This window comes from Scylla paramamosain, chromosome 25, assembly GCF_035594125.1.
Source record: "Scylla paramamosain isolate STU-SP2022 chromosome 25, ASM3559412v1, whole genome shotgun sequence".
NCBI lineage: Eukaryota > Metazoa > Arthropoda > Malacostraca > Decapoda > Portunidae > Scylla > Scylla paramamosain.
This window is the reverse complement of record NC_087175.1, coordinates 13,870,939-13,898,392: the sequence shown is the minus strand read 5'-3', so window position 1 is coordinate 13,898,392 and position 27,454 is coordinate 13,870,939. Positions and strand designations below refer to the sequence as shown.

General features: G+C 40.3%; 1 protein-coding gene and 1 long non-coding RNA gene across 4 annotated transcripts in view; both read left to right on the top strand.

The window, feature by feature from the left end:
* Positions 1 to 3,879, top strand: part of LOC135113223 (sodium-coupled monocarboxylate transporter 1-like) — a 105,013-nt gene extending 101,134 nt beyond the window's left edge. For 2 of the 3 annotated variants that reach the window (XM_064028390.1, XM_064028391.1), the window contains exons 9-11: positions 1,609 to 1,802; positions 2,558 to 2,661; positions 3,158 to 3,874. In XM_064028390.1, the coding sequence (XP_063884460.1) occupies positions 1,609 to 1,802; positions 2,558 to 2,661; positions 3,158 to 3,351 (492 nt within the window). In that variant the 3' untranslated portion in view covers positions 3,352 to 3,874. Of the gene's footprint in view, positions 1 to 1,608; positions 1,803 to 2,557; positions 2,662 to 3,157 lie in introns of all 3 variants that reach the window. The other variant, XM_064028392.1, reaches the window with a different exon arrangement.
* Positions 3,880 to 4,385: 506 nt separating this feature from the next.
* LOC135113222 (uncharacterized) lies at positions 4,386 to 12,369 on the top strand. Its single transcript, XR_010274762.1, has 2 exons — positions 4,386 to 7,609; positions 7,727 to 12,369. It is a non-coding gene; the product is annotated as an uncharacterized LOC135113222 (long non-coding RNA).
* Positions 12,370 to 27,454: the final 15,085 nt, after the last annotated feature.

Below are 27,454 nucleotides of genomic sequence, written 5' to 3'. Positions count from 1 at the left end.
AGGAAGACCCTTAAACATCTATCACTTCACAAGCTTATATATCATCGCCAGCATGGGTTCCGTCATCCTCTTTTATGGATTTGGGTGAAATATTCACTGTTGCCTTGGACAGCGGTGAGAGAGAGGCTGAAGACAGTCAGTTAGAGGAGAGGAGTTGATGAGAGGAAAATCTTTTGATTCCACCCTGTCTAGAAGAGCAGTATGAGTGGAACCCCCCCAGACATGTGAAGCATATATATATATATATATATATATATATATATATATATATATATATATATATATATATATATATATATATATATATATATATATATATATATATATATATAATTTTGGCCAGTAACCCTCTTACATAAAAAAAAAAGTTTACTTCAACACTCCGGTTCATAAAATGTTCACAAACCAGATGGCTTGCTTTTTACTCGATAGCACTATTTATTGTTATTTCAATTTATTCATCATTCTCGTCATTTCCGTTGATTTGTACTCTCTCTCTCTCTCTCTCTCTCTCTCTCTCTCTCTCTCTCTCTCTCTCTCTCTCTCTCTCTCTCTCTCTCTCTCTCTCTCTCTCTCTCTCTCTCTCTCTCTCTCTCTCTCTCATTCCTGAAGGAGAGAGAAAAGATGATAGGGAAAAAAACATTGGTGAAATTTGTGCTGGAGGAAGGATGCATGAGTACACACACAAAATAAAAATCTGGTTAGCACCTGCATAGAAAGCCTGCCTTAAAGGAAAGATGCAACATATTCGGTTTCGCTGATGTAACATTTTATCTATAATCTACCATGGTTGCACTATCATATTCAGTAGATTTCTTCATACGGTTACGTCAGTGTTGAACAAATAACCGCTACAGATGGTAATATGTAAAAAACTGTTTATTTATATTTATATTTATGATTTCCATTTACTCATCTAATTTCAGTCGAGCCGAACTTTGGGAAACGTGTGTGGGTCTACATTTCCAACCAAAACGTTCCACTTTATGCAGGAGCAAATGTATGAACTCTATGACAGTACTGCGTAACTTTTCTTTGATAGTTCGACCATTTTACAAAATTTTATCACACGACACAGGCGATGGTTTCCTTGAATAAAACTACAGAATTGTTAAGAATTGTTAAGAATTTCATCTTTCTACAATAAAGTGCAACTCAATGTGTAAGATTCGTTGGTAATTTTCTTCCCGTTTGAATAAATCTTATCTGTAGTTGTTGTTTTGGTTCACTTATTTTTTCTTCTTTGATAGCTGATGAAAAAAAAAATAAAATAAATAAATAAAATAAAAATATTTTGACATACAGTAACATAGTACATGAAAGCTAGCAAGATGCGCAAGAACCAGTTCGGTAGAAAAGAAATGGGGGAGATTTCCACGTCAGTTACCTAAATTTACTCACAACAGTGTTACAAGTATATTTTCAACATAAATGTTCCTTCCTTACTTTGTGTCCCCCTGTGCAGAGATCCTTTTAGGTAATGTGTTCCTGTAGACAGTGACCACCTCAATAAACACAATGTGTTCACGAACATAATGGGCTCAAGAACACACACTTCTGTAAATCACCGTGTATATACTTATAATTTCCCTCTTTCTGTCCGCCAAGGGTGCTGTTATGGGACTCCTGGTGTCCTTCTGCTTCAGTATATGGCTGGTGGTAGGTAAGTTCTTAAATGGGGGCGGGTCCCCACCGCAGCTGCCCCTCTCTGTAGATGGTTGTCCTGTCTTCTCAAACTATACCCTGGATGTCTTCACCACAATCGCTACTACGCCAGTCGCCTCCACCATCTTTCCTGAGCAGTGAGTGGCATGTTCTATATAATTTTGTAACTCTGATGCAAATGCAACTGAACAAAGCTTCCGTCCTCCAGGTAATTGGTTGAACTGAGAATGTACAACAGGCGCCCATTAGTCAGAATTAGTTAGCCTCGGCATGAACGATATGAAACATGATGCTTGAATTATGCTTCCACCAATGGTCTGTGGGGCAGCTATGCATTTTGAATATATTATTATAATTTTATAAGATGAAGAAAATAAATAGAGATAGAAAATCAATAAATAACAATAACTTATATATGTTTTAGCTTTGGACCTGTATTTTTTTTCATTATTATTATTATTATTATTATTATTATTATTATTATTATTATTATTATTATTATTATTATTATTATTATTATTACCATTATTATTATTATTGTTATCATTATTATTTCAGAGTGATAGTCAAGATGTTAAATTAATTTCCAATTCACGACTCTTGTGGTGGAATCAGAAATATCATGTTTGCGATACGCATGCAAAGTAAAGTGTGGAGCCTGAGAGCGGTGTGCTGACATGCATCACTGCTAATGTTCCATGCAGTGCAAATCAGAATCAGACATCAGCGACCGAAGGAGATTTGTACTGAATCGCAACTTGGGTCAGCTGGTGGAGACGAGCTTTGCCAAAATGCATTCACATGTAATTGTGAGAAACGACACTGTCATTAAGTTTTTCTTACCCTTGTTTTCCCGGTTCAGTACATTAGTTGATCCTTTCTTTTCCCTCAGCATGGAGAAGGAAAAAAGCATATACGACATCTCCTACTGCTACAGCGGCACGATCGCATTCCTCATCACCATGGTCTTCAGTGCAGTTGTGGCGTTACTAACAGGTAAGCCAATGATACCCAACCTAGGTGCACTATAGGGTGCATGAATTTTTCAAAGGATACCTGGAAATAATGGGATACATGGAACAGTACATGACATGGCCAGTATGTATACGCGTGCACAGTATGAAAATATGTTTTAAGGAGAAAAATAAATTATATGTAAGAAATAATTTAAATTGAGATTACACTAGTACAAATTAAAGTATTATATTAATATTATTTATTAGTATTAGCATTATTAGTACGTATTATATGTATATATATATTTTTTTTATTATATTCTTAGGCGCTAGGATACTTGAATATCACAAAAGATACATGAATTTCATAAAAGGTTGGGAACAACCCAGTTAAGCCATGAACCCTTCTGATGAAAGTCATAGCCACTAATCTTATCTTTTAATTAACAGCCTTACGAAATATTTTCTTGCTCTACATCACACGTTCCTCACGAACACACAACACTCCATCAAGTTCCTTTCCGTCCTTGTTGCAGAACCTACCCGCCCTGAGGAGTTGAGAGAAGGGGTAGTGAATCCAACATGTGAGCGGCTTTACCGAAGATTGTACAACGCGTACAATCTTCGCACGCGCACGAGAGTCTCATGCAGCCAGGAACCAACAGAGATGCCAAAAGACGGCTTCAAGATGCTGCCTCAGTCTGACACTAACCTCCACAGCCCACAGTGACACGCAACACTCTTTTCACTATTCCCGGCAAGGTGGAGAGAGAGAGAGAGAGAGAGAGAGAGAGAGAGAGAGAGAGAGAGAGAGAGAGAGAGAGAGAAACTGTCACTCACAGACCAGTGCCCATATTAATAAAGACTCATAGCAGTACAGTTAGAATCACTCATACGGGTGCTTTCATCCTCAACTTTGTTCCTAGAAGTTGCTTCTAAAAGCAACTTTTACTTTCAGAAGTAAATGTTACTCCTAGGAGAAATGCCGCTAATGTAGGTGTTAAGGCGGGTTCACACTTAGCAATTCGCTGCTGAATTGCCACCCGCCACAAGCTAGCAATACCTAGCAATACATCCTCCCGCCTAGATGTACGTTCACACAGGCGGTTGGGAAGCGGCGGCTGGTTGGCGGAAAATTATTATGGACAAACAGCAACTCAGCAAGATGTCTTCCTCCAGCGACGATGCCGAAGTAATGGTTGCATTTCTTTTGGCGTACTGGAAGCTAAAAAAAAAAAAAAAAAAAAAAAAAACTCTGGACACGTCCCTGGCTGAATAAAAGAGAATAAAGACATATCTACTACATTCTTTTGCTTAAGCTGAGCGTGGAAGAGCCATACACCATCATGAGACAGTGGATACGCCTCAGCAGGGAGCAGTACCATGGTCTCCTGCAGTTTGTGACTCCCTTAATCAAGAAGGAAGATACCCACATGAGGGATGCAATGACACCTGGTGAACGCCTGACACTTACGTTCAGTTATCTAGCAGCAAGTAAGGAAAAGGGATCGGTAATTATTAAGAACTTGGCTCCATCTGTAGCGATTACTATTCAAGATTACTACTCAAATGTCAGCCCATATATATATATATATATATATATATATATATATATATATATATATATATATATATATATATATATATATATATATATATATATATATATATATATATATATATATATATATATATATATATATATATATATATATATATATATATATATATATATATATATATATATATATATATATATATATATATATATATATATATATATATATATATATATATATATATATATATATATATCGTGTCTCGGGTCCCAGAGATGACGTTGATCCCTCACTAGCTCCAGCATTAACTTTTCCGACTCCGGACACCACATCTTCCACAACTCTTCCCGAGGACAAGATGTAAAGAAATCATCGCGCGGCTGGACAAGACCAGCCTATCAGTCTTGTTAGGCCCCTTTCAGACGTATCGACTTTACGCCGTCCGCCGTCCACGGCACGACGTCGTTCTCTCAAATAACCATGGATGTCTATGGACTCCTTCACACGTATCGACCGACGCCGTGAACGACTTGGCGCCGTGGACGGCCGCCGTTGTCACAACGGCGCCCATTTGGAAATGGCACGGCGTTGCGCCGTCGACGGCGTGAAATGTACACAGGTCTCTATGGACTTGTTCAAACGTGTCGACGTTCCGCCGTCTGAAATGGACGGCGCGAGTAGCGTGTCACACCACTTCAGTCGTTTCCTGACCACAGACGTGTTTATAGTATTGCTCACCATTGATAATGGAAGACGTTGATGTAGACGTTGAATTGTTGATTAGCCTGGTTGAAGAGAGGCCTGTTCTCTGGGACAAAAGCCTTGAAGCATATAAGTCCAAGACTGAAACCACTGCAGCATGGAGGGAAGTCTGCAATCATCTGAACCCGGGCTTTGAGTCTATGAGTGACGATACAAAGAACATTTTTTGATGGCAAAGTAGAGGACTCAACCTGTTGAGGAGCTCATCGAATGATTCTTTGCTCATTCTGAAGTAGTTGAAAAACTTTTTTGTATCTCTTCTGAGTTCCTTATACAGTGTGACAAAAGCTCCAACCACTGGTCTGGCAACATTGATATTATGGGCCCACTTTCTGCTGTGTGAACGTTGTTTTTTCTTTTTAAATATAAGTAATATAGGTAGAGCAGGTGGTCCTGTGTGTCCATGATGAAAGAATGGAGGCAACTGGCAGGTGGACGGCACAGGCCGTGCCGTTGTGTCAACGGCGCCCGCCGTCGACACCACGGCGCTCTCTCTGGAATGCACGGCGCTGGGTCCTAGACGGCGGACGGCGTAAAGTCGATACGTCTGAAAGGGGCCTTAGTGTGGCTGGGAATTCCAGCCGCCAGGCACCAAAAGTCCAGCAGGCGGGCCAACGCGGCTTGCGGCGGTTGGCAATTCATCAGCGAATTGCCAAGTGTGAACCCACCTTTAATGTAGCAACGTATTTTGAATAAAATATAACAAGATGTCGCTCTTTTGGTCGCTTATTATACTAATTAATTAATCTTGAATATTTCTAAGTAGTTACAGACTATTTCTGAGTGATATGTAATTTCCGGATATGTCGATAATTAGGCGAATGTAAACAAAGTGCCTTTCTCTCCGCTGGGCTGACATGCGGATTATCTTCTCAAAATAGAGGCAGAGGACAACAGCCAGTTCAAGCGTAAAATAATTTAGTGCAGCTATGAAACGTTACTTCTTGTAAAGCTCCCAGAGGAAAGGAAGAAAAATGTAAAAGAGAAAATAATAAGATCCGGAAGTGACTTCCAAATATGTTAATGAGGCTCCTCAAATGTTTGACAACACTTTGCATGGTTAAGAGACAGTTAAAGATGTATCCTCAGTTTACAGAAAACAACTAGGAAACAAAAAAAAAAAAAAAATGAAGGGGAGGGGGCAACATCACCATGCTTGTGGTGAGTCACATCCTCACGTCCCCCTCTATTTCTTCACCAACGCACTTACATTATTTTCATTAGAAATAGTTATGCTGGATATTTTTTTTTTCAGTTTGTTTCACCATTCTAGTGAAATTCTAACATTCGTGCTATGTATTCGTGTCCTGTATACTTTCCAGGCATCGCACATCATCTCAGTAGAACACTTGATTTAAAACAAACACAACCGTTTTGTTAGCCGAAGTAAGGAACGGTCACAAAAGGCAACTTGGGGAATATTAAGATAAAGCTAACCTACTGCTTCCGTGACGAAACTATTTTTCTTTCTAGTAGTTTTCGGTCTGTTTTTAAATAATTTGCATGTTGCTTAGAATATAAGAACATAAGAAATAAGGGAAGTTGCAAGAAACCATCAGGCCTACACATGGCAGTCCCTGTACAGTGGTGGCTCGTGACTGTTACTGATTGGGGGGGCTGTCTCACATTCAGACAAATAAAATCTTAAATGCTTTTATTGTTATTGTTTAATATACCATTGATTGATAGATTATAAAGATAGATAGATAATTATTTAATTCTTTAGGTCTTATCCTAACAGTAAATGCTTGACTTCCTTAGTGCTGGCTTAGGCTTTTTGAAAAGGAAGTCCATTCTCCTGTTCCTGTTTTGTGCAAACAGATCAATAACTTTTTTCATTTAAACCTGGCATATTATTCATAGAAATCTTCTCTATTGAAATCATGGCAAGTGCAAGTTCTTTCAATGCAGAAACCGTCTTTGCTTCTTGTGCCATTTTGCAAAATACTGCTAGGCCTACCTGAGAAAAGAAAAAAAAATACTATTTTATACGATGTTTCTGTGATTTTACACCATCTGTGATAATCAAGATTGAGCACAAGCCATCACTCATCAATAATATTTTAAAATCATCCCTGACAAATTGAAAAACACGATCGAAAATAAGACCGACGCAAGAACACTCATCTAGCTGTAACGCTCCTTTTTATTATTTCTGTGTTTCTTTGAGTCTCCCCAATAATTGTTTTCTTTTGTAGCTTGCGGTGAAGAGGAGGATAATAGCGGTAATTAAAGGTTTAGTGATTATATGAAAAAGTATATTTATAAGGCGTGTATTCGTGGGAGTGATTTAGAAGTCTTGAAACATTTGTTGTAAATAGTCTTTACTTATTTCAACTGTGGTTTTCTCTAATCAGTGGTAATACGAATAATAGGATTACATCATGTTGCGTCAGCCTACCAGTAACTCATAAGGTGTCATTCCCTAGCTTATAAAATATGTTAGTAATTTAGAATTCAATTATTAACTTCAACTAATGTCCAGCCTATATGCTCACCTTGCTAGCCAATTATTTCTGCATTTTTATTTAAACTCACGGTTCAGTAAAATTATTTGTGAAAGAAGAGAGATAGAGAACTAGCTAAGGTTCCAATAACTTCAGAGGCCTGGGGGTGGGTGTTGAGGGGGAGAGCACAGAATGGCGTCTCCTTTCCCTCTGGCAACAGGTGGGTCTCGTAGCTCTGAAATATTTGATTTTTCTTTTATTTAGAAGTGAATATTACTGTGTTCATGTTTATTATTCATGTCTCTAGTGAAGATATAGTGACTGTACGTGTTCACAGAATGGCGTCTCCCTTCCCTCTGGCAACAGAATGGTGTCTCCCTTCCCTCTGGCAACAGAAGGACGTCTCCCTTCCCTCTGGCAACAGAATGGCATCTCCCTTCCCTCTGGCAACAGATAAAATAGCCGGTGTTGGTCCCACGTGGAGACAGGCCACAGAGTCTTGGGAAAGTGTTAGCCATGTAATGTTTCTTTAGTCAAATATAGTCTACTGTGAATGTGTTGTGAGCAATATTATAGCCGTAGAGAAGTGATGGATGAAGGCTGTGACGCTATTTAGGGATATAACGGTGCCCAGAATCAATGGTACTCTTGAGGAGTTATAAAAGTAATTATTTTCTTGTGTATTCGTAGTGTTAAGTAACGGAGTATAAGTGTATATGCCATACCAGAATTTCAAGTGCCTTTTTTTTTTTTTTTAGATTAACCACTCGATAAAGTGTCATAGTGGGTCAGTCAACCCAAAGAATCCCATCAGTATTATTCGTTTAATTATTTTTGCTATTTTTATATTTTTCGTTCCTCATAATAAAGCCACACTGTAGGTACTGTGTGATAATTAACCTCTCCCTACCCTCTGGCCATGACGATGAAGGCGAGAACCATTACCAATCAAAAATGTTTGTTTTTCTTGTGTGTGTGCGTGCTTCACCTCTTCTCTCTTCCTCTTCTTTTTTCTTCTTCACCGTGAAGATCTTTGCCTCGTCTCATTAGAGCTCTGATCGGACCGGTGAGGAGGAGGGAGGGGGGGGAACCGGAGGGAAGGGGTGGCATTACACTGGTGGCATAGCGGTGGGATTCGCTGTAGTCTTGGCCAGTCGTATTGGGAGAGACAGAGTACTGACAGTTGGGTAATATTGGGTCAAGTAATGTTCAAAGTGGCTGTTGTAGGTCATAGCCAGGTACCACGTAGGTTTGATGTGGAAGTGGAGAATTCAGAAGTAAGGATATATCGTGCAGGAGGAGCAAGAGCTAGGAATTTCTTTAATGACGAGAAATTGAATCACGTCTTGGCATGGAGACATGACCTCACTTTCCTCTGGTTAGGAAGCAACGACATCAATCCTAATACACAGCCTCGTGAATTAACAGATACAATTCTGAACATTGGCAAAGAAATTGAACGAAATTGCGGTTCGAAGGTTATTTTGGTAGAAATAGAAAATAGGCAGTATCCATCTAGCAGACCAGTAATTCCGAATGAACGCTATAAAAAGATAAAACGTGCGTGAATGCCGCTTTGCTTAAAAGTAAACAGTTCTTGTGTATCAATTTTAACAGTTTTGTGTTTACCCTTGGAAGAGATGGAGTACATTTCGAAACCAGTGACAAAGCTCAAATTCAACAAAAGTTGGCTATGAATATTAGCAAAGCCAAAGCTCGTCTATTTGGCCCTGTACACTAAAGTTCAACATGGATCGCATAGAGTCACTAATAGATATGGAGGAGAATGAAGAATACGGTGGAGTTAGATGGGAAAATCTAGAGCAGGGAGAATCAGAGGTCAATGCCAATCAGGTAATGATAGATACAATGAAGTTTATGGTGGCTAAACTTGAAAATATGTCAATGAGAATTGATGGATTGGAGGACTCGCTGAGTAGGGCAGTTCAAATCCATCAAGCAGGCAGAAGGGTTGTTTTATTGGCCTACTATTAAGTTGGATGTAATACAGTATCTTAAAGAGTGTCTAAACTGCCAAAAATTCAAACACAACCGAGGAATGTCACAGCCATACCGAGAGTTACCTATAGTGTCAGCCATTGGAGAGGATTGCCATTGATCTCACTGACATGACCAACAGACAGGAAGGTCAAAGGTATATCCTCACCATCATAGATCACTTCTCTAGGTATGTAAAATTTTATCCTCTAAAAACAAAACATGCTCAGGGTATAGTAGCTAAGCTTTCCCAATACATCTCTGACTTTGGCCGGCCACTCTCCATCCTGTGTGACAATGCCTTGGAGTTCACGGGACGAGAACTAAGAACCTGGGCTGGTCTTCATGGGATAGAACTGCTCTACACCACTCCCTATCACCCCCAGTCAAACAGACTCATCGAGAGAATGCACCGGACCCTGAAGACCGTGCTGTCCCAAATGTGCAAGGGTTACCCTTTAAGGTGGCCCGCCCTTCTCAGTGAATGTCAGTCACACATGAATCTGGCAGTACATAGCAGCACGGGGGTCTCTCCATATGTAGCATTCTTCGCAAGACAGCCACCTCGTTTCGTCACGGCGCCTCTCCTGACGGTGCAGTCTGAAGATAGTGACGTTCAGCAACTTAAGCGCATGATTAAAGACGCTACTGTGACGTCACAGAGGAGGTACCGTGCAGTGGCGAACAGAAAACGACGTGATGAAAAGGTCTCAGTTGGGTCCTTGGTGTGGGTGAAATCAGAAACTCCGTTGCCTGGTACCTCTACCAAATTGAATGCTAAGTGGAAAGGACCATATCGAGTGAGTGAGGTAATCAGGGACGGTCAACTGTATGTAGTGGAGGACCCCTATTCTGGGAAGTTAGTACAAAGAGCAGCAGAAAACGTGAAACAGTATGTGAGCCGGAGTGAAATTATTCCGGAGTTGGAGGAGAACTATTCAGACGGATGTGTTGAGGAGGAGGAGGAGGAGGATCAAGACCTCCCTCCCCGCCGCCGTCGACCTCCCAGACGTCTTATTGAGGAGTGCTAATGTGATGCACGAACTCAGGAGTGAGGAGAAGTGAACAGTGTTATAATGTATAGGATGTGAGGGTTAGGAATGAAGTGAGTTAAGAGCAGGAAATCCTCATCCGTCACAAGTGTTCGAAGGTCAGTGACACTGTCTCAGCCACAAATAGAGTGGGGCATTTCGGGAAAGTCGTCCCCAAATTCTCGTCGTGTCAAAACAGTTCATACCAGATGGTAGCTTATGTGTTACAGTTTGGGGAAGTGTACCCCATTCTTGTGGGCTTTAGTTCGAGAAGTGAGGTTTCCAAGGAACGTCGTACTTGGTTACTTCCTCCTCAAGTTACAGTCATCACCTCTAACGGGTCCTAAGTTTCCCTTGAGGACGTATTACCCCAGTCTTCGTTGTAGTAAGAGGAATGATTTGTGTGAATGTTGGCGAATGTGTCGAATGCTGCGAATGTAATAGATTATTCCTTTTCTATGAGACGGGGAATAAAGAGAGTGACGGAGTTAGTCAGGTGACTTCTCCATAGATTACCCATAGAGCAGAGGGTGACTGGGGTCCAAGTTCTCTTTTCCTGTAAGTATTCTGTATGTGAAAGGTGTTGGTACAATTTCCTATGGGAAGAAATGTACGAGTCAGGTGACTCAAGGGTAAGTGGTTGAGTCAGTGTCAGCTGTTTAGTAGACCTTATGTATGGATAGGATAGGGAAAGTGTATAGGTAGGATTTTGCATGTATTCTTCACCGTGAGTTTAACTCTGGGAGAATGGGCGTGTGTAACGCTCCTTTTTATTATTTCTGTGTTTCTTTGAGTCTCCCCAATAATTGTTTTCTTTTGTAGCTTGCGGTGAAGAGGAGGATAATAGCGGTAATTAAAGGTTTAATGATTATATGAAAAAGTATATTTATAAGGCGTGTATTCGTGGGAGTGATTTAGAAGTCTTGAAACATTTGTTATAAATAGTCTTTACTTATTTCAACTGTGGTTTTCTCTAATCAGTGGTAATACGAATAATAGGATTACATCATGTTGCGTCAGCCTACCAGTAACTCATAAGGTGTCATTCCCTAGCTTATAAAATATGTTAGTAATTTAGAATTCAATTATTAACTTCAACTAATGTCCAGCCTATATGCTCACCTTGCTAGCCAATTATTCCTGCATTTTTATTTAAACTCACGGTTCAGTAAAATTATTTGTGAAAGAAGAGAGATAGAGAACTAGCTAAGGTTCCAATAACTTCAGAGGCCTGGGGGTGGGTGTTGAGGGGGAGAGCACAGAATGGCGTCTCCTTTCCCTCTGGCAACAGGTGGGTCTCGTAGCTCTGAAATATTTGATTTTTCTTTTATTTAGAAGTGAATATTACTGTGTTCATGTTTATTATTCATGTCTCTAGTGAAGATATAGTGACTGTACGTGTTCACAGAATGGCGTCTCCCTTCCCTCTGGCAACAGAATGGCGTCTCCCTTCCCTCTGGCAACAGAAGGGCGTCTCCCTTCCCTCTGGCAACAGAATGGCGTCTCCCTTCCGTCTGGCAACAGATAAAATAGCCGGTGTTGGTCCCACGTGGAGACAGGCCACAGAGTCTTGGGAAAGTGTTAGCCATGTAATGTTTCTTTAGTCAAATATAGTCTACTGTGAATGTGTTGTGAGCAATATTATAGCCGTAGAGAAGTGATGGATGAAGGCTGTGACGCTATTTAGGGATATAACGGTGCCCAGAATCAATGGTACTCTTGAGGAGTTATAAAAGTAATTATTTTCTTGTGTATTCGTAGTGTTAAGTAACGGAGTATAAGTGTATATGCCATACCAGAATTTCAAGTGCCTTTTTTTTTTTTTAGATTAACCACTCGATAAAGTGTCATAGTGGGTTAGTCAACCCAAAGAATCCCATCAGTATTATTCGTTTAATTATTTTTGCTATTTTTATATTTTTCGTTCCTCATAATAAAGCCACACTGTAGGTACTGTGTGATAATTAACCTCTCCCTACCCTCTGGCCATGACGATGAAGGCGAGAACCATTACCAATCAAAAATGTTTGTTTTTCTTGTGTGTGTGCGTGCTTCACCTCTTCTCTCTTCCTCTTCTTTTTTCTTCTTCACCGTGAAGATCTTTGCCTCGTCTCATTAGAGCTCTGATCGGACCGGTGAGGAGGAGGGAGGAGGGGGGCGGTGGCATTACATAGCAACAACAACGGCCGAGACAAGACTGCACTGGACGCAGTCCACACTCGCCATTCCGCCCGGGAAGCCCATTTCTCCCCGCTTTCCTATCATTAAATAGTAAATAATTTCCGTACTTCCTCATTGTTTTGCAGTATTTTTTTTTTTTTTTTTCATATAAACATGAGAATTGGTGTTCTCATGTGAATGATAGTCAAACATAAAATAAATTAACATTATTTTCGTGAATCTTAGAAATCCACTGCAGTCTCGCAGTCCCTATTGACGAGCCGCCACTGTCCCTGTATGAAATATACCTACCTATTCCCACCTATAATCCTCATCCATAAATGTGTTTAATTTTCTCTTAAAGCTTCCTAGTGACTCAGCACTAACTATTTGATTACTGAATCCGTTCCATTCATCTACCACTCTGTTTGAGAACCACTTCCTTCCGATCTCTTTTTTTTTTTTTCTTAAACCTATTTTTTTTTTTTTTTCAAGTTTTAACACGTTATTTCTTGTTCTATCCTGGTTACTGATCCTAAGAATTTTGCTTCCGTCCTCCTTGTCATAACCTTTTTACCACTAAAAGACTTCTATCAGACCCCGCTTAACCTACGTCTCTTTCTAAAGAATATAAATCTAACAGCTTCAATCTTGCTTCGTAAGCATACTTTTCATAATCTGTTTCCTTTTAGTCATTCTCTTTTGTACTGATTCCAATAAACCTATATCCTTCCTGTAATATGGGAACCAGAACTGCACAGATGAGGTCTGACCAGCGCCAAATATAACTTCAGTATTACATCAAAACTTTTAGTTTTAACACTCCTAAAAATTAATCTTAATACCCAATTTGCCCTGTTTCTGGCCTCTTTGCCAGAGTTAAAATTTAAGAGTTAACTATGATTCCTAAGTATTTTTCGTACCCTGAACCTACCAGAGCTTCATTACTTATTGTGTACCTACTGTGTGGGTTTCCTCTACCTTCGCTAAGTACTTTACATTTGTTGATATTAAACTGCATTTGCTATTTGTCTGTCCCTTCGTTCATCTTGTGTAAATCTGCCTGCAAGGCGGTGGCATCCGAGTCTGATCTCATTATTCTACCTATCTTCGTATCATCGCAAATTTACTAACATAACTACTAATTCCACTATCCAAGTCATTGATATATATTGCAAACACCAATGGCCCTAATACTGATCCCTGTGGCACCCCACTAATTACTTGACCCCACTCGGATTTAGAGCCATTTATTACAACTCTGTCACCTGTCGCTTAGCCACTTCCTTACCTAGTCTAACACTTTCCCGTCTGTCCCGTGCGCTCTAACCTTTCTCAGTAGCCTCTGATAGGGGCACCTTATCAAACGCTTTACTGAAGTCCAGATATAGGATGTCATAACTATCACCATTACCTGCCGCCTCATAAATTTAACTATAAAAACTTAACAAGTTCGTCAGGCAAGACTTCCCCTTCGTGAAGCCATGCTGTAACTGATTTATCAAGTTATATTTGTCTAAATGCTCCCTAATGTTCTCCGCTATTACTGACTTCATTATTTAACCTACAACAGAAGTTAAACTGACAGGTCTATAATTCGACATTAAAGTTTTATCTCCTTTCTTAAAAATGGGTACTATATTTGCCTGCTTTCACATTACTGGTACCTCACCTAACTCAAGTGATTTCCTAAAGATAGAAACTAACGGTTCAATAATAACATTTTTTTGCATTCCTTAAGTACTCTAGGAAATATTTCATCAGATCCTGGTGTCTTGAACTTTTTCAGCCTATCTCCTGATCCACTGTCTCCTTAGTTATGGTAATATCTGTCAGTTTCTCATTTTCTTCTGCTCTAAATATCTACTCACTATTCGGCATTCCCTGCATGTTTTCCTGGGTAAAAAAAAAATAAATAAATAAAAATACTCATTCAGAATTTTACTTCATCTCCCCAGAACTAACCAGCTACCCATCTGCTTCTTTTAATGGACCTATTATTCAGTATAACTGTGTAAGTTCGCAAAGAAACCAGTATTGTATCATTCTTCCATTCATGAATTTTGTGTACAATTGAAATAAATATACAAACAAATATATGATGGACATTAATTGTACATAAGAACAGAATTGGAAAATATATACATCCAAACAACAAGGAAAGTTTAAGAAATTTATACAACGAACGTAAGGAATCTATCAAATTTCAAATTTTGATTGTGGAAGCACTGCCGCATACGTTTTTAGTAGCACAGAATAACGGATTCAGTGTTTGACATATTAATATAAACTCTGTCACTAGTGACAGAGATTAACTAAAAGCAGCATAGTAAGCACTAAGAACAATTGTTGCACACTAACCAATAAACTCTGAAATGCTTGGAGAAATCAGAAATATTCGGGAGGATTTAACGGTTATAAGGGAGAATCATTGACCCCTTCAAAATCATATATGCCAGCAATACCGTTTCTTAGAATCCCTTAATGTCAAAGAAAGGGTGCAAGACTTAATTGTAACTGGGATATTGAAAAACTAAGATACCCCAGGAAAAACGAGTGGGATTATCTAGACAAGAGGCTCCCAACGTTTTTGCACCTCCTTATCAGCGGTTTTAGTGAATTTAATTTATTTGTTTATTTATTTGTAATTAAAAAAATCTAATTATAAAAAAAGGTTGACTCTTTAAATATGTAATAACTATTAGCAAACATTACAGTACTGATAAAAAAAAAAAAATGGCCTGCTTAATAAACAAAATATACAAATTTTTCATATTTAATTATTTAAGGGAAAATACTGAGTTTTCAACAGTTAATGAATCAAGCTCATGAGTTGATTAGGATTGCATCTGACCAACATGTTTTGAAATTTGCAGCCAAGCCAATCTCATGTCATCCCTGATGTCCAGTCTGTTCCAATATAATTTGCATGCTAACGAGGATTGAAGATCCTACTTCTCACAGGTAGGTGGATGTAAATGCAGGAAGCCACTTTTTTTCACTTTTTTTTTTTTTTTTTATGCAGGAGGGGCACTGGCAAAGGGCAACAAAAATCCAATAAAAAAAAAAAAAATTCCACTGAGATGCCAGTCCCATAAACGGGTCCAAAGCGGTTATCAAAAAATGAAGGATAAGTGTTTTGAAACCTCCCTCTTGAAGGAATTCAAGTCATAGGAAGGTGGAAATACAGAAGCTGGCAGGGAGTTCCAGAGCCCCTGTTTATATGTGTAGTGCATAGGTGTCTCCATCAGTGTGCTTGTGAGTTGACTTCTTTGCAAGGCACTCGGTGTGCATTACTACGTGACTCCTCATCTGATTGTGAGGCGAATACTTGTCGTATCTGTGAGCTTATTTGTGTATTTGTTGTGCCGTTAAATGCTATTGTTGGTCAAGGCTCCTGTAGAGAGTCTGGCCGCAGGAGATTATAAATGCGTTGCCATGTAGTAAAGTTTTACTCCCACCTCAGGGAGGTGCCCCAAACCGTTCATTTGGGCCACTTAAGCGACTCAGGTTACCCGGGCCGCCCGAGTCCCAGTAATGAACACAGTGCAGGATTTTCTGGCCATCATTTCACAACAACCAAAGAAATTAACACATACACAGTGCAAATATATATTCTAAAAATAATTCAGAAAGCTATTAAATTAACAGCTGAGTTGAAGGATAATGAGGACCCCATTCCTGTGGTTGGTATAGGAGGGAGGCAGGGGACCCAGGTCTGGCTGATGACTCTGCCAGAACAAATGAGGATCGCTTTGCGCTTCCTTAACAGAGTGAAAAGTAATATTTCTTGGGATGTATGATTTTTCATATGACGCCTAGAAAGTCTTATTTGATCCTACAACCAATTACTAATGCAATAACATGGAAAAACGAAGTAATGAAGCATGAAAAAAGCGAAGAGTTGGCGAAGAGGCGGTGCTGGGCTTCCCCTTATGAAAGAGCGCCACTAGTTCGTTTTTCCGCCGCTATGCGTCTTCGTGCGCTGCGCGAGGATTGTACACGAAGAGCGGTTTCCAAGTGAGAAGGAGGGAGAGGTTACTTGATAATCTGGTCATCGTTCCGTCCAAGTCTTCCTTGTTGTCTCTTAATAATCACAGCAAGTAGAGACATCTGGATAACATCGTTAAAAAGCGGAAAACTCGTATATATATATGTGTGTGTGTGTGTGTGTGTGTGTGTGTGTGTGTGTGTGTAATAATAGTAATAATAATAATAATAATAATAATAATAATAATAATAATAATAATAATAATAAACGGTTTATTCTTTAGGCAGTTAACAAACTGAAAATGTACAGAGGGGGTGGAGAAATACTTGACATTTATCCTAAAGCTAAGTCTAATCTTGAAAGGAAATACTAATGATTGATGGCTCGCACCATGGTGGGAATCGCGCCAAGTCTGTACCGGTCCGTGCGCGACGCCTTTAGGGGCGTTATCTTGTGGTATCTGGTGGCACGGACCGGGCGAGGCGCGTCAGGCGGCAGCATGTGTCTGAGACGTGGATGATGCAGCAGTCCCCTTGCAAACTTTTCCAGAGCCTCTCGGTGCCTGGTGGAGAGTCTGGACAGACTCAGGGTGGTCAGGGCTTCATCATAGGTGGTGTAGGCAGGGCCAAGGATGACCCTGCATGCCCTTTTCTGCACGCTCTCCAGCTGTAGCTGTTGAGTGTGTGTGAGGAAGAAGGACCACACTGGGGAGGCATACATGAGTTTGGGGAGGATGAAGGTGAGGTACATCCCCCTTAACTTGTCTGTCGGCGTCCCCAGCGACCTGAGTCTGCGCAGCATGTACAGCCTGTAGGTAGCAGATCTTACGGTGCTGGCGACATGCTGCTTCCAGGTCAGCTGGTCGTCCACCGTGACTCCGAGGAGCTTGGCACATCGGACCACTTGGAGGGGGTGAGGACCCACTGTGAGCTGGGGAGGGGGCACTGGTACAGAGGAGGTACAGAAATGCATCACCACAGTTTTGCTGTGGTTGATGGTCATCATGCTCTACTCCGTCCACGTCTGCAGTCGCTCCAGAATTGCTTGCAGTTGCGAGTAGTCCGGGTTCTTGTTGGAAACTGGGACACCCACGGTGCAATCGTCCACATAATTCCAGCGATGGGGGGGTGTCAGTAAGGGTGTTGTTGATGAGGAGGAGGAAGCTAAGTGGACCCATCTTGGTCCCCTGGGGGACCCCACATGTCAGCTGTTGGAAATTAGAGACAGAGCCCTGATAGCGAACGGCCTGACGCCTCCCTATGAGGAAGTCGGCTAGCCATGCTACCAGGTTAGGAGGGAGACCCAGACTTATTGCCTTGCCGATGACAACAGTGTGATCAACAAGATCAAAGGCTTTTTTGAAGTCCACAAAAGCAACAGCTAGAGAGGTGTTTCGCTTGTCCAGGTGGCTGTGGATGAATTCAAGGAAGCTGGTCAGGTAATGGGAGATGGAGGTGGCTTTAATATTTCCACTGTCTGATATCCACGGTATTACAAATTTTGGTGTAGGCCCAGTCATACACAAAATCTTCCCAAATAAGGCTAGGGATGGGGGTGATAGAGACTGGCCTGAGGTTTTGGGGATGGGGGTGACGTAAGATGTCTTCCAGTCCGCGGGGCAAGAGTGTTGGGAGAGAGAGGCGTTTATTATGGAGCATAGCGGTGTTGCTAGCTCTACAGCAAACTCCTTGTAAATTCATATAGGAAGGTCAGTGGGTGTGGTGGATCTTGGTTTGAATTTGAGTATTCTCTTAAAAACTTCCATTGACTGGACAATGAGGGGAGGGGAGGGAGTGGGAAGATAGGCAGGAAGCAGAGTGGTGTGGAGGGGAGGAAAGGTCTGAAAGATAGCGGCAAAGTGATCGTTCATCTCCTGAGCCGCGAGATTAGCAGGAAGGTGTGAGGTGCAAGGGAGGGATGAAGTGTGCTTTTGTAGGCCACACAAAGCTTTGTTTTTAGCATATCACTGTCTGTTGTTGGCCAGTTTGAGGTGGTGTATCTTGTCCGGGTAATAGCTTGCCTTGGCAGCCTTAATCTCCCTGATCACTCTATTTCTTAGTTTCCTATATAGGACCGGGCAGGAGTGGAACGCCCAGGTCCGCTGACGCATGAGTCTTAATGCGGGGCGTCATCCAAGGGGCATCAGACGGGTGCACTGTGATGCTCTTGGCTGGGAAGTAGCGGTGGAAGGCTTCTGTGGTGGTGGCGACGTAATTGTGCCATTTTGAGTGGACGTTCTCCTCTAGTTGGAGAACAGACTTGGCATGGTTCTGGGCAGAAATATAAAGTGAATGAGATTCTGGTGATGGAAGGCTTAAGTACCTTTTGTGGGCCACTTCTCTATCATGTATAGCATGAGAACAAGCTGTGTTAAACCAAGGTCTGGAAGGTTTAGGTCAAGAAAAAGAGTGAGGAATGTACGCCTCCACCTCTGTTATACCCTCAGCACACAAAGACGGGTCTCTGACATGGAAGCCATAGTCATTCCAAGGAAAATCAGCAAAATACCTCCTCAGGTCCCCCAACTAGCAGAGGCAAAACGCAAGAGGCACCTTCGCTTAGGGAGATCCTGAGGAGGGATTGGAGCGATAGGACAAGATACAGATATGAGATTGTGATCAGAGGAGCCCAACAGAGAAGAGAGGGTGACAGCATAAGCAGAAGGATTAGAGGTCAGGAAAAGGTCAAGAATGTTGGGTGTATCTCCAAGACGGTCAGGAATACGAGTAGGGCGTTGCACCAATTGCTCTAGGTCATGGAGGATAGCAAAGTTGAAGGCTAGTTCACCTGGATGGTCAGTGAAGGGAGAGAAAAGCCGAACCTGATGGTGAACATCGAAGTCTCCAAGAATGGAGATATCTGCAAAAGGAAAGAGAATCAGAATCGAAGGAAAGGAAAGAGAGGAATGTACGCCTCCATGCCAGACACTATTACCTCTGTTAAGTGCTCAGTACACAGAGATGGGTCTCTGACATGGAAGCAGTAGTCATTCCAAGGAAGTCAGTAAAATACCTCCTCAAATCCTCCTAACCAGCAGAGGCAAAACGCCAGGGGCAACTCTACTTAGGGGGATGCTGAGGAGGAATTGGAGCGATAGGACAAGATACAGATATGAGATTGTGATCGGAGGAGCCCAACGGAGAAGAGAGCATAACAGCATAAGTAGAAGGATTACAGATTAAGAAAAGGTCAAGAATGTTGGGCGTATCTCCAAGACGGTCAGGAATACGAGTAGGGTGTTGCACCGATTGCTCTAGGTCGTGGAGAATGGCAAAGTTGAAGGCTATTTCACCAGGATGGTCAGTGAAGGGAGAGGAAAGCCAAAGCTGTTAGTGAACATTGAAGTCTCCAAGAATGGAGATCTCCGCAAAAGAGAAAAGAGTTAGAATGTACTCCACTTTGGGAGTTAAGTAGTTGAAAAATTTCTTATAGTCAGAGAAGTTAGGTGAGAGGTATACAGCACAGATAAATTTAGTTTGAGAGTGACTGTAGTCGTAGCCAGATGTTGGAAAACTCGAAAGATTCAAGAGCATGGGGACAAGAGCAGGTTAAGTCATTGCACACATAAATGCAAAATCTAGCTTTGGATTGAAAAATGAAAATAGAGAAGGTAGGAGGAAACAGAAATGGAGCTACTGTCAGTTGTGAGGAAAAGATGAGGTTTAGTGGAGGAGAGGTGGTGTTTTACAAATTGAAAATTAGATCTAAGACAGCGAATATTGCAGAAGTTAATGAAGAAAAAAGTTGAGGGGTCTGTCATCTGGTATCTGTCGATACTAGATGAGCAGTCCAACCTGGGGACATTTGTGGTGCCCTCCCCAGATGGAGACTCCGAGGCTGGTGTAGGAGTGGCCATAATAATTTTGAATTTTGAATGAAGGGTGTGTGTGTGTGTAGTTAGGTGCTTGTAGTTTTGTGTGAAGGAAAAGAGGTTTTTAGAGGGCAGGCTGTGACTGCCCCCTTGTGTTGTGGGATACAAAGGGAAGCATTCAGTGATACCATAGCTGGGCTGGGTTGTTGCTTGTTCATGAAGGAATATGTTTAACGGTTCGGTTTTAGTGCAGTTTTTCTGTGTTCATGGTAAATGGACGTTTTTGGTTAGTTGCATCACGTAATGGTCTATTCAGAATTTTAAAAGAAAACTTATTTGTGTTTTGCTCATACAATGAATGAAGATGGGCGAGTATTGAATGATGGATATCACTAATGCTCTAAAATTATATATATATATATATATATATATATATATATATATATATATATATATATATATATATATATATATATATATATATATATATATATATATATATATATATGTGTGTGTGTGTGTGTTAAATCTGAAATAACCTCAATAGTCTTAATTTTATGAGTGTTGTTCTAGTTTCTTAAGTCTCCCTCAAAATGGACGGCCAAGCTCTCGTTTTCGTTTACTGTCACATAGTCACGTTCCTATAATGTGCCAGTATTTCTTGCTGCTGTGTTTCTAGTCCTAAATAAGGGGCTTTAGCCAAGGAAAAGAACTTTAGTAATTTATGTTCATAAGTATTACATTTACTAAGTATAAGTTTATAAGTCAAAACTCATTGTGTGATAGTTTTTGTAGTTTTGTAAGAATGTACTGAGAAAAGAAGAATTAGAGCTGTTGACAAACATGATGGCGTCTCACTTAGCCCTAGAATCTTCTCCTATTTCCGAATTCTGCACGATGGAGAAATAGACATTCTTCACTTTGGTGTCCAGACCCGGGAAAGCAAGTACCTAAGTTCAAGATTTAGACAAGTTTGTGCAGTGACAACGAAATGGAGAAGCTTAAGAAGAAGAGAACGGGGTGTAGGGGCTGGGTGACAAGAACCTCACAAGCTCTCTCAGAGGTGCTAGCTCAGCCCACTCCCACCCTTAGTGAAATGGAGTACGCCATTCAAGAGTTTGACAAAAGACTAACCAAGTTAGATGAAGTACAAGAAGAACTAGAAGGTGAAGTCGAAGCTGAAGAACTGGACCAAGAATTAGATGAAGCTCACGCCTTCAGACAAGAAAGTATGAAACCTAGACTTCTAGCTGAGGACAAGATAAGAAAGTTAGCAGCAGCAGCACCAGGTGGGTCTCCAGTTCCAAGTAGTGTAAGTGGATCTCAAGACTCAGAATCTGTGAATGTGAAGTTACCCAAGTTGGAGCTGCCAAAGTTCAGCGGTGAAATCACACAATGGCAGTCCTTTTGGGACCAGTTCAACTCCTACATTAATGCTACTAACCTTCCAGTAATTAGTAAGTTTACCTATTTGTTGTCTTTATTGGAGGGGGATGCCAAGAGTGTGGTCAAGGGGTTGGCACATACCAGTGAGAATTATCAAGTTGCCTGTGACTTACTGAAAGACCGCTATGGGAAGCCAGAAAGAATTATTTTTGCACACGTCCAGGCCTTGCTTTGTGGTCATGTCAACCTTAATCAAAATGGAACAAAGAGTGTTGCTCAGCTATGGAAGTTGCGCGATGAAATCCTAACACACATTTGTAGTTTAGAAGTTTTAGGTGTCAGTGGGAAGCAGTGTGAAGTGTTTCTCACCCCTATTATCCTGTCTCGTCTACCCAATGAACTGAGGTTAGAATGGGCCAGGGATGGGGATGGACACGAAAGTGATTTGGAGTGGCTGTTACAATTCCTTCTCAAAGAAATATCAAGATTGGAAAGATCTGAAGCCTTTAAGGGTAAGAAAAGCATTAGTGACGAAAGGAAAGAAAGTAAAGGTTCTAAGGAAAAGGTATACTCAGCTGCAGCCCTCCATGCTTCTTCAAAACAAGAAAGCTCTCTCTGCTCTTTTTGTAGTAAAAGGCATAAGTCGGAGAATTGTTTTGCTGTGTTAAAGTTAGATGGTAAGGAGCGAGGTGAGAAGATAAAAGGTTTGGGTCTCTGTTTCAAGTGCTTAAACAGTGGACATATGTCAAGAGAATGTAAGTCCCACATAAAGTGTACAAAATGTAATGGTACTCACAATCTACTTATGTGTGGCATAAAGTTAGAACCAAGTTTAAAAAAGGAAGAATATAAAGAAAGTAAAAGTAGTGACACTAGTGCCAAACCTGAGAATGTAGTACTTCTGTCTGGACAGGGTAGTAACTGCACTATTTTACAGACCGCAAAGGTCCAAGTAAGCACAGGAGATGGTAATGTTGTAGTAGCTAAGGTTATGTTTGATAATGGTGCAGATAGAACCTATGTCAGCAGTAGTTTTGTGAAAAAGTGTAAGCCACAATGGGTCACTAGTACACCTATACTGTACTCTAGTTTTGGAGTTCACAGTGCTGGAAAGAATGAACATAGAAATGTTTATAGTTTAAAGTTATGGAATTCTGAAAGGAAAGTTGTACCCATTATTACAGCTGAAATACCTAAAATATGTCAGCCTTTAGTGAGACCTGTTGTAGCCAATGCAGTGCTTAATTCATTTTCTCATGTTGCATTAGCAGATGATTATCAGCAGGACTCTCCTCTTGAAGTTGATATCTTGATTGGATTAGACTTCTATTGGACATTGATTTCACCTACAGATGCCATTCAACTGAATAGTGTTGTAGCCATGAAGTCTGTCTTTGGGTATGTACTATCTGGTAAGATATCTGAGTGTGCTCCCACACCTCCGAGTACTCTGCTCCACAACTGTTATGTATTTCCAGTGTTTCAGAAGCTGATTTAAGAAGAATTTGGGATCTGGAAACTGTAGGGATTAAGCCTAAGGAAGTTGTAGAAAATTACAGTGATGCCAGAGTACACAGAGAATTTGAGAGTACAGTGCAGTTTGTGGATGGCCGATATGAGGTCACTCTACCATGGAAAGATGAATTTGCTAAAGATAGGCTTACGAACAATGAAGGTTTAGTCAGAAAGAGGTTAAGTAAGTTAATGGTTAAGTTGGATAATGACAAAGAACTAAAGAAAGAGTATCAAAAGGTGTTTGATAGTTATGAGTCTGATCTCATAATAGAAGAAGTACCAAGTGAAGAAGTATCAGGTGTGAGTCCCGTGTACTACATGCCACACCGTCCAGTAGTGAAGTTGAGCAGTACAAGTACTAAAGTAAGACCACTTTTTGATGCCTCTGCCACTGGTTACAATGGTGTGTCATTGAATGACTGTTTGCTGTCTGGCCCATCGCTCAACCCGGACTTGGTTGAGGTACTCATCCGCTTCCGTCGTTGGCCCTTTGCCATAACAGCATACATAACTAAAGCATTTTTGCAAGTAAGTGTTCAAAAGAATGACAGAGATGTTCATAGATTTTTGTTACCAAGAGAGGATGGTACGGTGCGGCACATGCGATTCACACGTGTACCCTTTGGTAACACAGCTAGTCCCTTTCTGTTAAATGCTACTATCAAACATCATTTGGACAAGTATCCAGAAACAAGTGTAATACAAGAACTGAAGTCTAACATTTACACAGATAATTGGTTAAGTGGTGCAGATTCAGTTGTAGAGGCATCTGAAAAATTCTGTAAACCACGTAGTAATTTAGCTGATGCTAGTATGGATCTTACAAAGCTTGTGTCAAATAGTCTCTTGATTACATCCAAGTCCCATGACCAGTACCTTGTAAGTGGAGATGAACCTAATACTGTGTTAGGGCTGAAGTGGTGTAATTCACAGGATACATTCTCTTTTGTTGCCATTAACCCAGACACCAGTGTTGAAATAGCCTCTACAAAGCGGAGCATACTTAGTGTTATTACCAAAATCTTTGACCCTTTAGGATTAATTAGCCCCTTTGTCATGTACGGCAAAATTCTCTTTCAAGAACTCTGGAAACTAAATGTAAGTTGGGATGAAGAGATGCCTTCAGATTTGAAGTCAAAGTTTCAGAAATGGCTTTTTAGTAGTCAATGCCTCAAATCATTTCATGTAAACAGATGCTATTTTCCAGAGCTATCTTGGGGGGAGCTACGCAATGTAGAGCTACATGGGTTTGGTGATGCATCAGAGAAGGGCTATGGAGCATATGTATACTTGTGAGTAACCTTAGAGGACAATTCATCTAAGGTATCGTTAGTAGCTTCCAAGTCAAGAGTCGCTCCCATAAAGACTGTTACCTTGCCAAAATTAGAGCTAATGGGAGCTCTTTTGTGTTCAAGACTGGTGGACTTTGTTAAGACTTCCCTTAAGTTAGATAGTAACACTCAAGTTGTGTGTTGGACAGATTCCACTATTGCCCTGTCATGGATACAAGGAGAAACTAGTAAGAAAGATGTATTTGTGTCTAATAGAGTAAGGGATATCTTAGAGTTAACACCTAAAAATTGCTGGCAACATTGCAGAAGCAAAGACAATCCAGCTGATTTGATAACACGGGGTTTGTTAGCAGACAAGCTTGTGGATAATTCTATGTGGCTGTTTGGGCCTAGTATGCTAACAAACACCCCTTGTCATCATAAGGAAGGTAGTACCTTAGTCAGTGATACGAAGGAAACGAGCACCAAAAGTACTGTCTGTCTCAGTGTTCAAGGAGAACCAGAATCTCCTTTCATAGACTTAAACAAGTACAGTGATCTGAGTAAGGCTCTAAGGGTTACAGCTTATGTTTTAAGGTTTATTAACAACTGTAGAAATGTGAAGAATAAGTTAAAAGGCTCCATCACTACTGAAGAGATTGATTTGGCTAAATTGAAGATGATTTATCTCATCCAACGAGAAGAATTCTCTGATGAAATAAAGACCCTCATGAATAATAAAGCTATTCCTCAAGTGTCTAAGTTAAGCAAATTGGACCCATTCATAGACGATAAGGGACTGTTAAGAATCAAAGGCCGTCTTAAGTTTTCAGACTTAGATTATGACACTAAACATCCTGTTATAATACCCAAGGGTCCTCTTGCCAAGCTTTTGATAAGATTTCAACATAAATTTCTGAAGCATGCAGGTGTTGACACTGTCATTTCATCTCTAAGGACCAACTTTTGGATCATAGAAGTGAGAAGACTAGCTAAGACAGTAGTGATGGAGTGTTTAAGCTGCCGTTATCTTGATTCTAGACCATGCAGCCAACCTGTGGCTCCATTACCTAAGGAAAGAGTGACATCTGCTCCACCTTTCAGTGTCACTGGACTAGATTTTGCTGGCCCTTTGTTTTGTGCTGATTATCCTTAGTAACAAGTTTTATGTTCTCTTGTTCACTTGTGGTGTTACAAGAGCCATTCATCTAGAACTCACAGAGTCACTATCCTTGTCTGACTGCCTCTTAGCTATAAGAAGATTTGTTGCTAGGAGAGGCTTACCTAGTATCATGTACTCAGATAATGCAAAGACTTTCATAGCTGCTCAAACTGAAGTACAGAAGGTATATGGTCATCTAGCCCCCAAATGGAAATTTATAGTCCCTCGGTCTCCTTGGTGGGGTGGCTGGTGGGAAAGACTCATTAGGTCAGTTAAACTTGCCTTAAGAAAGACTCTGAACCAAAATTATGTAAGTAAGACTGAATTAGAAACCATACTAGTAGAAATAGAGTCATCCATCAATTCAAGACCCTTGACCTATGTGAGTGACGATCCTGACTCCTCTCAGTATCTTACCCCCTCACATTTCCTCCTAGGTAGGGTGCCTCACAGTAAACCCTCACAGGATTTAGAACCACGTATAGTAACTTCCAAGGATTTGACTGAGAGGGAATGTGTGAAGAATCAGAGGCTAGAACATTTTTGGAAAGTCTGGAGTAATAATTATATAACCAATTTACCTCAAGTTGTCAAAGGATTCACTCATAATTGTAGTTTGTCTAAGGGTGATCTTGTGTTGATCAAGGAGGACAACATTCCAAGACTGAAATGGCCTCTTGGAGTTATAACTGATGTTTTTCATGGTGAAGATGGACTCGTAAGAAGTAAAAGGTTAAAAACAAGTAAGGGAGAGATTACTAGGCCTATCCAACGGTTGTATAACTTAGAAGTAACTAGATCTGATGACATTGATCTCTCTTGTAGGCCTATGATCTATAATAACCCTGATGTTAATGGAAATTCATGTGATGAGGACACCAGTTTGTCTGTGGATACTGTTAGTGATGATAATGTGATTTCTAAGACTATATCTGGTAGAATAATCAAGGTTCCTGCTAAGTTAGACTTATAAGATGATGAAGTGAAGATTGTAATATGTGTCATTAAGTTTAAGTTTAACCATTTTTGTAAGATATACATATATATTCTTAAGATAGGTGGCTTTAACGCCCCCTGTGGGGGGAGAATGTTAAATCTGAAATAACCTCAATAGTCTTAATTTTATGAGTGTTGTTCTAGTTTCTTAAGTCTCCCTCAAAATGGACGGCCAAGCTCTCGTTTTCGTTTACTGTCACATAGTCACGTTCCTATAATGTGCCAGTATTTCTTGCTGCTGTGTTTCTAGTCCTAAATAAGGGGCTTTAGCCAAGGAAAAGAACTTTAGTAATTTATGTTCATAAGTATTACATTTACTAAGTATAAGTTTATAAGTCAAAACTCATTGTGTGATAGTTTTTGTAGTTTTGTAAGAATGTACTGAGAAAAGAAGAATTAGAGCTGTTGACAAACATGATGGCGTCTCACTTAGCCCTAGAATCTTCTCCTATTTCCGAATTCTGCACGATGGAGAAGTAGACATTCTTCAATATATATATATATATATATATATATATATATATATATATATATATATATATATATATATATATATATATATATATATTATATATATATATATATATATATATATATATATATATATATATTTTTTTTTTTTTTTTTTTTTTTTTTTTTTTTCAGGTAGTTCAGCTAGTCTTTATACTTTAGAAAGGGCTATTATTAATCTTAAGTTTATGTCACTGCCACTAGGAAGCAAATTTCACTAACCTATGGTGAGAA